The sequence below is a fragment of the Peromyscus eremicus genome, chromosome 15, assembly GCF_949786415.1.
Source record: "Peromyscus eremicus chromosome 15, PerEre_H2_v1, whole genome shotgun sequence".
Classification (NCBI taxonomy): Eukaryota; Metazoa; Chordata; class Mammalia; order Rodentia; family Cricetidae; genus Peromyscus; species Peromyscus eremicus.
The window spans coordinates 62,050,362-62,060,810 of NC_081431.1; the positions used below are offsets into that span (position 1 = coordinate 62,050,362).

At 39.6% G+C, this 10,449-nt stretch overlaps 1 protein-coding gene across 1 annotated transcript in view; it reads left to right on the top strand.

The window, feature by feature from the left end:
• Window positions 1-8,150, top strand: part of LOC131924895 (C4b-binding protein alpha chain-like) — a 44,327-nt gene extending 36,177 nt beyond the window's left edge. Inside the window, exons 10-11 of the mRNA XM_059280140.1 lie at window positions 7,344-7,519; window positions 7,845-8,150. Of these exons, the coding sequence (XP_059136123.1) occupies window positions 7,344-7,519; window positions 7,845-8,009 (341 nt within the window). The 3' untranslated portion in view covers window positions 8,010-8,150. The remainder of the gene's footprint in view (window positions 1-7,343; window positions 7,520-7,844) is intronic.
• The last annotated feature ends 2,299 nt before the right edge of the window (window positions 8,151-10,449 follow it).

Genomic DNA, 10,449 nt, shown 5'->3' on the forward strand with positions numbered 1-10,449 from the left:
CATAGGCTCCCTCTTGTGACATGGGCCTCAAGTTAGACCAGTCATTAGTTGGCTACTCCCACAAGTTCTGTGCCTCCATTGCCCCTGTACAACTTGAAGGCAAGATAGAGTATAGGTTGAAGGTTTTATGGCTGGGTTGGTGTCCCCATCCCACCTCTGGAAGCCTTGCTTGGTTACTGAGGATGGCTGGTTCAGGTTCTGATTCCTCCATTACTAAGAGTCCTCATTAGGGTCACCCTCGTAGATTCCTGAGTTTCTGCTGGATTAGGTTTCCACATCACCTGCCCCCCAAATGTCCTCCAATTCCAGTCATCTCTTCTAGTGTTCCTCCTTCACTCCCTTTTCCTGCTTGATCCTTCCTTGTTCCCGTCCCCACCTGCTCTCCTAGTCCACCCACAAAATCTATTCTATTTCCCCTTCCCAAGGAGACCCATGCATCTCCCTTTAGAGCCTTCCTGGGTCTGTGGATTGTAGCATGATTATCATTGACTTAACAGCTAATATCTACTTATAAGTGAGTACATAATATGTTCGTCTTTCTGGATCTGTCTGGGTTACCTCACTCAGGATGATTTTTTTTCAAGTTTCATTTATTTGCCTGAAAATTTCATGATGTCATTGCTTTTAACAGCTGAGTAATACTCCATTGTGTAAATGTACCACATTTTCTTTATTTATTCTTCTGTTGAATGACATCTAGATTGTTTTCAGTTTCTGGCTATTATGAATAAAGCTACTATGATCATAGTTGAGTAAGTATCTTTGTGATAAGAGGAAGCATCCTTTAAATATATGCCCAAGAGCAGTATTTGGATCTTGAGGTAGGTCGATTAGCAGTTTTCTGAGGAACTGCCATAATGATTTCCATAGTGGTTGTATGAGTTTGTACTCCCACCAGCAATGGAAGAGTGTTCCCCTTGCTCCACATCCTCACCTGCATGAGCTGTCAGTTGTGTTACTGATCTTAGCCATTCTGATAGGTGTAAGATGGAATCTCAAAGTAGCTTTGATTTGCATTTCTCTGATGGCTAAGGATGTTGAACATTTCTTTAAGTGTTTTGAGATTCTTCTGTTAAGAATTCTCTGTTTAATTACATTGGAAGGCCAGCAGCCAGCAGGGCTGAGGGCTTCCCCAAAGCTGCATTAAAAATAAAAATAAAAAAAAAAGAATTCTCTGTTTAGCATTGTACCTCATTTTTTTTAAATTGGATTATTTGGTTTGTTGATGTCTAATTTCTTGAGTTCTTCATGCATTTTAGATAATAGCCCTCTGTCAGATGTGGGGTTGGTGAAAATATTTTCACATTCGGTAGGCTGCTGTTTTGTCCTATTGACAGTGTCCTTTGCCTTATAGAACTTTTCAGTTTAATGAGGTCGCATTTATTGATTGTTGTTCTTGGAGCCCGTTCTCTCAGTGTTCTGTGCAGGAAGTTGTCTCCTGTACACGTGCAAGGCTATTCTCCACTTTCTCTTCTATTAGGTTCAGTGTATTTGGTTTTATGTTAGGGACTTTGATCTACTTGGACTTGACTTTTGTGCAGGGTGATAAATATGGATCTATTTGCATTCTTCTAGATGCAGATATCTAGTTAGACCAGCACCATTTGTTGAAGATGCTTTTTTTTTTCCAATGTGTGTTTCTGGGACATTTATCCAAAATCAGGTATCCATAGGTCTGTAGATGTATGTCTGGGTCTTTGATTAGATTCAATTGATCAACATGACTGTTTTTATGCCAATACCATGTGTTTTTTTTTTTATTATTATAGCTCTGTAATACAGATTGATATCAGTGATGGTGATACCTTCAGAAGTTCTTTTATTGTGTAGGATTGTTTTAGCTATCCTGTTTTTCTTTATTTTTCCATATAAATTTGAGTATTTCCTTTCAAACTCTGTAAAGACTTGTGTTGGAATTTTGGTGAGGATTGTGTTGAATCTGTAGATTGCTTTTGGTAAGATAGCCATTTTTTACTGCATTGATCCTACTGATCTATGAGCATGGGGGCTCTCTCTGTCCTCTGAGGTCTTTTTTGATTTCTTTTTTCAAAGATTTAGAGGCTTTATCATACAAGTCTTTCACTTGCTTGGTTAGTGTTACTCCCAAGATACTTTATATTGTTTGTGGCTATTGTGAAGGGCATTGTTTCCTTTGTTTCTCTCTCAGTTCATTTGTCATTTATACATAGGAGGGCTACTGATGTTTTTGAGTTAATCTTATATCCAACCACTCCACTAAGGTGTTTATCAGCTGTAGGAGTTCCCCTGTAGAATTTTTGGGGTCGCTTATGGATACTATCTCATCGTCTGCAAAAAGCAACATTTGACTTCTTTCTTTCCAATTTGTGTCCCCTTGGTCCTCTTAAGTTCTCTTACTGCTCTAGCTAGAACTTCAAATACTACATTCAATAGATATGGAGAGAGTGGACAACTTTATCTTGTTCCTGATTTTAGTGGGATTACTTTGAGTTTCTCTCCCTTTAATTTGATGTTGGTTATAGGCTTGTTGAAAAATACCTTTGTTACGTTGAGGTATATCCTTTGTATCCTTACTCTTTACAAGACTTTTTTTTTTCATTTTTCTTTATTAAGAAATTTTCTACTCACTCCACATACCATCCACAGATCCCCCCTCCTCCTTCCTCCCACCTCCCAGCCCTCTCTCCCAAGTGACCCCGCATCCTCACATCCCCCAAATCAAGGTCTCCCTTGGGGAGTCAGCAGAGCCTGGCACACTGAGCCTAGGCAGGTCCAAGCCCCTTCCTACTGCACCAAGGCTGTGCAAGACGTCACACCACAGGCACCAGATTCCCAGAAGCCTGCCCATGCACCAGGGACAGATCCCGATCCCCCTGCCTGGGTGCCCCCCAAACAGTTCGAGCCAAACAACCGTCTTCTGTATCCAGAGGGCCTAGTCCAGTTCCATGGGGGCACCACAGCCGCCAGAACACAGTTCATGGGCTTCCACTAGTGTGGCTAGTCATCTCTCTCTACAAGACTTTTATCATGGAGGGGTGTTGAATTTTGCCAAAGGCTTTTTCACCATATAATGAGATGATCATGTGCTTTTCTTTCTTTCAATTTGTTTATATGGTGGATTACATTGACAGATTTTCATATGTTGAACCATTCCTACATCTCTGGGAGGAAGCCTATGTGGTCACGGTGGATGATCTTTTTTGTGTGTTCTTGGATTCAGTTTGCCTGTATTTTATTGAGTATTTTTACATCTATGTTCATAGGAAAATTGACCCGTAATTCTCTTTCTTTATTGCATCTTTGTGTGGTTTGGGTATCAGGATGGCTATGGCTTCATAGAATGAATTTTTGCAATGTTCCTTCTGTTTCTATTTTGTGGAATAATTTGAAGAGTATTGATGTTAGCTCTCCTTTGACTGGTATAATTCTGCACAGAAACTATCTGGTCCCTGATTTATTTATTTATTTATTTATTTATTTATTTATTTATTTATTTATTTATTTAGGGAGACTTTTAATGACTGCTTCTATTTCCTTAGATCTATTTAAATTGTTTCTGTGATCTTGATTTAACTTTGTTAAGTAGTATCTATTGAGAAAATTGTCCATTTCTTTTAGATTTATCAGTTTTGTGGAGTATAGGTTTTTAAAGTATGACCTAATGATTCTTTGGATTTCCTTGGTATCTGTTGTTATGACCCCATTTTTGTTTCTGGTTTTGTTAATTTGGATATTATTTCTCCATCTTTTAGTTAGTTTGGATAAGAGTTTGTCTGTCTTGTTAACTTTCTCAAAGAAGCAAATCTTTGTTTCATTGATTCTTTGTATTGCTCTTTTTTTCTATTCTGTTGATTTCAGCCCTCAGTTTGATTATTCCCTGCCATCTACTCCTCTTGGGTGCATTTGCTTCTTCTTGTTATAGAGTTTTCAGTGTGTTGTATGAGATCTCCCCAATTTTCTTTATGCAGGTACTTAGTGCTATGAACTTTCCTTTTAGAAGAGCTTTCACTGTGTCCCATAAGATTGGGTGTGTTGTGTATTCATTTTCACTGAATTCTAGAAACTTTTTAATTTATTTTTTTATTTCTGCCTTGACCCACTAGTCATTGAGTAGAGTTGTTCAGTTTCCATGAGTTTTAGGCTTTCTGTTATTTATCTTGTTATTGAAATCCAGCTTTAATATGTGGCGGTCTGATATGATCCAGGGGGTTATTTCAATTTTCTTTTATCTGTTTCGATTTTTTTTTGCGGCACAGTATGTGGTCAATTTTGGAGAAAGTTCCATGAAGTGCTGAGAAGAAGGTATATTCTTTTGTGTTTGGGTAAAATGTTCTGTAGATATCTGTTAGGTCCATTTTGTTTATAACATCTGTTAACTCCAGTATTTTTCTGTTTATTTTATGTCTGGGTGACCTATCTGTTGGTGAGAGTGGGGTATTGAAATCTCTCACTATCAATGTGTGAGGGTCAGTGTGTGATTTAAGCTTTTACAAAAGTGGGTTCCCTTGCATTTAGGGCATAGATATTAAAAATTGAAATACCATCTTGGATTTTTCCTTTGATAAGTCCTTCCCTATCCTTCTTGACTAATTTTGGTTTGAAGTCTATTTTGTTAGATATTAGAAGGGCTACACCAACTTGTTTCTTAGGCCCATTTGCTTGAAAATTTTTTTCCAACCCTTTCCTCTGAGGTAATGTCTATCTTTGATATTGAGGTGTATTTCTTGTATACATAGGAGAAGGATGAATCCTGTTTTCACATCTACTCTGTTAGTCTGTGTCTTTTTATTGGGGAATTTAACTCATTAATATCAAGAGATATCAATGACCAATGATTTTTTTGCTGTTGTTGATGATGGTATACGAGTGAATGAGTGAGTGAATGAGTGAATGTGTGTGTGTGTGTATGCTTCTCTCTCTCTCTCTTTTTTTGTTTTGCTGGTGTGAGATTATTTCCCATGGCTTCCAGTATATAGTTATCCTCCTCAGGTTGGAGTTTTCCTTCTAGTACCCTCTGTAGGGCTGGATTTGTGGATAGATATTGTTGAAATTTGACTTTATTATGGAATATCTTGTTTTCTCCATCTATGATGATTGAACGTTTTGCTAGGTATAATAATCTGGGCTTGCATCTGTTTTCTCTTAGAGTCTGCAGGACATCTGTCCAGGTCTTTCTGGCTTTTAGAGTCTCCATTGAGAAGTCAGGTGTAATTCTAATAGGTTTGCCTTTATATATTACTTGCTCTTTTTCTCTTGCAGCTTTTAGTATTCTTTCTTTGTTCTGTATATTTAGTATTTTATTATGTGGTGAGGGGATTTCCTTTTCTGGTCTAATCTATTTGGTGTTCTGTAAGCTTCTTGTACATATATATATATATATGTACAAGAAGATATATATATATCTTAAAGTTAGGAAATTTTTCTGCTATGATTTTGTTGAAAATATTTTCTGGGCCTTTGAACTGAGATTCTTCTCCTTCTTGTATTCCTATTAATCTTAGTCTTGGTCTTTACATAGTGTCCCAGATTTCCCAGTGTTTTGTGTCAGGAACTTTTTAGATTTAACGTTTTCTTTGACCTATGTATATATTTCTTCTATTGTATATTCTATGCCTGGGATTCTCTCTTACATGTCTTATAGTCTGTTGGTGATGCTTGCATCTGTGGTTACTGTTCACTTACCTAGATTTCTCATTTCCAGAATTCCCTCATTTTGTATTTTCTTTATTGCTTCCATTTCCATTTTCAGGTCTTGAACAGTTTTATTCATTTCCTTGAACTGTTTGTTTGTTTTTCCCTAGCTTTCTTTAAGGGATTTATTCATTTCCTTTTTAAGGACCTCAATCATCTTCATAAAGTTTGTTTTCAGGCCCTTTTCCCTGTGCTTGAGCTGTGTTGGAGTACTTAGGGATTGCTGTAATAGGATAGCTGGGCTCTGGTCATGACATACTGCTTGGCTGTTATTGATTGTGTTCTGACATCTAGGCATCCGGGGTTGGGGTGATTGTAGATCTAGGTAACAATTTCTGAATTAGTCCTTGCTGGATGGATGTTTTGTTCCTTAGTTTCTATTTCTTCTCTTGTCTTCTGGTAAATGTGGCCTGTAGCTGAGCAGGGGCTGGAGTGGAGGCTGGACTTCTGGCAGCAACTGTGGTCTCTGGTAGAGTGGGGAGTCTCTTCCCCAGTTGGGGGATGGAACACAGTGATTAGAAAGGCTTATGAATGGAGATAGAGTGGGGAGACACCAAGAGGGTGAGAAAGTAGGGGAGTTTGGCTGGCTGGCAGCTTACCTGGACTTCTTGCTTCAGTCTGTATGGTATCTGGTAGAGAGGGGAGTTTTTGCCCCGATTGGAGGCTGTGGCAAGGCAGCTAGGAGGGTGCTGGACTGGGGATAAGGTGGGAGGATGCTGAGATAGTGGGGGAGTTTGGAGGAGGGCAGCCTACCCAGATGTCTTGCAGTCAGCAGGGTCTCTGGTAGAGTCAATTTTGCTTATTTTAAATCACTAATATAAACAGATGATATTCCATACAAAACTACAGAAAAATATGCACAATATTACTTCCTTCTACTTCTTCCTCATAGTCACAGTATCACCCTTCTTGAGGCAGCTCATATTCTCAGTTTCTTATATATGTTTTAAGAACTATTATAGAAGCAAAACATGTTATAATTACACCTGTGGGCCTGTAAAAAGTTCAACAGAACTTGTTCTGGTATCAGCACAGTCTCTGTTGGGCTAATTTCAAACAGAGTGACAGGTTTTGCCCTCAGAACTTTTGCCAAGGCTCCACCTACCATGATGTAGATGTGGTGTGTTGAGAAAACACAGTGCCAATGGTTATAGGGAGCAGGAGGAGTCAGGATTAGGTCTTAGGTTACGTTCATGTAATATTAGTATAACTATATTCATGGTAACTTGTGATTTATTTGGCATAATTGTCCCCTCTGCTCACAGAAGATCAAAACTTCATGATTAGAGTCTTGCAGAATTATTTACAGTAAGAGTTAATGTGTCAAGAGAGAATCTGGTGTCATATACACTGTTACAAATATCCTGTCATGTTATTTGAACATATTATAGCCATGGAAAAAGTTCTTACCTTCTTTGTATCTGAGTTCTCTTCTTCACAAAAATGGGAAAATAATAGACTCACTCAGCAGGAGAATCATGAGACTTAAAGTCAAAGTCGTATAGTATATATACATAGACTATTATGCTCAAGAAAAATGCTCATCAATATTTTGCTAACAAAATGAATGAAAAGCAGAATAAGCTACACACAGGATCAGTTGTTTCTCTTTGCTACAGACTATTATGTTTTTCTCCTCAGACACAATTATCTAAAACATGTTTTCATTATAGCTCTGTGCCAGAAACCAGAGATAAGGAATGGATTGCTGTCTGCCAATAAAGATCAATATGTTGAATCTGAAAATATCACCGTCCAGTGTCACTTTGGCTTTGCCATGCTAGGTTCCCAAAGTATCACTTGTTCAGAGAATGGAACCTGGTACCCAGAGCTGCCCAAATGTGAGCAGGTAAGTGGCGCAAATCAAGAAGTTCTGTGCCATCAAACACCAAGATGACTTCCCAGCCAATAGTGCTGACCTAGGACTTGTGAATCATTTCTAAGTCGTTCAGAGAACCTGTGTTTTCCTCAAAGTCATTTGGTAAGTTGGCACAGCACATTTTCCTATTTTCCTTTGAGGACATGAACTACTGAATCCTGTCAAGAGTGAGGTTCCATAGACCTAGGAGTACCACCTCCTATTTTTTTTTAAGACCGTGTAACGTAATGCTGCTCTATTTCTTAACGATCATCTGGAGCCACTCACTGCTACCCCGAACCTCCATCTCTTTCAGGAGGCCTCCAAAGACTGTGAGCGTGTGTTCGCCGGCAAGAAGTTGATGCAATGTCTGCCAAATCCCAATGATGTGAAAATGGCGCTGGAGATTTACAAGCTGTCTCGGGAGATTGAGCTATTGGAGCTACAGATACGCGAGCAAACACAGACTACCCTGGAGTGATGACTGGAAGCTCCTCAAGAAGGAGGAAGAAGCACGGCATTGTCTTTCTGACTTCAGTGCCAAAACAGGTCACCTGCACTTAGCACCTTTGGTCGCTGTGGCACTAATGTTCATGATAATAAATATCTGGTTAGGATAATTCATTAAAGCATAATGTTTTAAGTTCATGAAATTAATCATCTTGTGGCTCGTAAATTTGCTTTTTCTGAATGCAACGTGCACATATTTTCAATTCAAAATCAATTTTGCTCTTGTATTCATTTACTACTATATAAAACTAACCCATTTATTTAAAAATATGAGGTACGAAATTCATTTTAGTGCACTCACACTACTGTGTCCGTGGACTGCCTCATCTCACAGTCTTAGGTGTGCACAGCAGCCAGCCCCTTAGTGTTCCGAGCAACTGCCAACATCCCCCATTCCCACCTCCTACAACCAGCCTGGTCCAGGCTACCCCCTGAAGGCTACCCAGTCTCCTCTGAACTGTGAAAAGTCCCTCTTTCATTCAGGCTGCATGTTAGCCACCACCCTCCTTGAAGGGAACTCACGTAGATTCTCTCAGACCTTACTCTAGCCCCAGAGAAGGAAGTTCCAAGGATTGATGACTATGAAGACGACATCAGCCATCTCTACATTCTCAAGTCTTTTGTCTGATTTGATCACTGTTTTCGTTGATATTGAATGAACATGGCTGGAGCCACTTCCCTAACACCGGAAGAGAAACCCTATTCATGATAGTTTGTATCTGAGTTCTCTGGGGGCACCACATATTCCAGGCACCAACTCCTGCTCCCTCTAAGCCTTTCTCATTCTTGTCTCCGTGCCTCATGTCTCTTCCTATGGGATTCTGTGGGTAACTTTAGTCTTTTTGTTGACTTTCCCCAAACATTCCACAGGAGGCCAAGGTACATAGCACGTTTTCACTGGGCCTTAGATGAGACAGATGTGCCTGAACGGCTAGATAGGCACATGTGATGCGGAAAGCTCCCATCTGCCATCATCAAAGCCATTAGCCAATACTAAGAGGTGACTTGAAGTTCTTCCTTGGATGACTGTTTTTGTTCATCCTCAGATACAAGCATGTGTGGCAGCTGATTTACTTAGAAGGTGGTTCTGGTGAGCACTAAGAGGGGATGCTGGCAAGACAAGAAAAGAAAAGAGAGCACAAGAAGGACCGTTTTAAAGGGTGTTGTTGCTGTGGCTCCCAGGGGCTCAGTCAGGCTGATAGCTCTCTGTGGACCTATGGAATGTGAATCTGAGCTAGCCTCCTCCTGGAGAGGACCTGGGGTGTACATCCACTTGCTCACTCCAGCAACATTGACTTCCAGAGGCAGCAAAGCATACTGCAAAGAAAGGGACCACTCTCAAGGAGGTGTTTGTAGTGGACTTCAGGGTAGACCAAGGATGCAGGAGCAGATTTCACCTTGTCTAGTCACCTATCAGCTGGCACGTTGTAGTTAACCACTCTCTATGCATCTGCCATCGGTCCTGTCTGGTCCCGTCTGGTCCCTGGGTTGTTCTGCCTTCTATTCCTGCTGACACAATTCCCACCCAGTTTTGAGAGTGGGTTGCCTCTCCCTACAGACTGGCATATACTGATTCCACCTGTTACATTCTCACAAATCAGACATTTGCTGAACCCCCCTGAAAAACTACTTAGTTAACACTTATTAATTGGCCAGGGCTTTGGAGCCAAATATTAATAACTATATGGCAGGGTTTTTTTTCCCCACACCTGCTTTTGCTAATTCATTTTCTGTATTTTGCCATCAACATTTGAGACCACATCTCCCTCCTCTTGGCACCAAATGTCACCGCAAAATATCTTCATTCATTAGATAATTATTTTAGAAACATGAGTTTTTTTTTAGTTTATTAGGTGCTAGTCAAATAATAATATTTTAAAATTTTATTGTCACTTACTACTTGTGTTACATTTTATTACATGTATTCAATAGTCCAGAGTAGATTATGATTATAATTAGTTTGTGTACTATACATACTACACTTAAATTATTAGTAAGTTTCTAGAATATTGGGAAGCTGATTGACATATTAAATGTACTATATGTATAAATCCTCACTGGTTATTTGTAGCTTAATAAAGTGGTTGGAAAAGGGGGATTAAATCGGAAATAGTATTTTTTCACTCCCAAAATTAATTCCATAATTTTATAAGTGAAATTAAAATTGCCCTCTCTGAAAAACCACCTCCCACCCCGTCTTACTGCTGTCTTAGAATAGACACTGAGCACACGTCTGCCTTCCTGCTAGGAATGTGCTCAAGTGTCATGTGCCAGCAGCCATAGCCTTTAAGGCAGAGAAGGAATACGTGAGGCCTTTGCTTCCTGCTTTCTTCTTTCCTCACAACCTTCACAGATACACATGTTCACTACAGAGTTGTTTTCACACTCCTGCGATTAGCCTTCCATTTAAA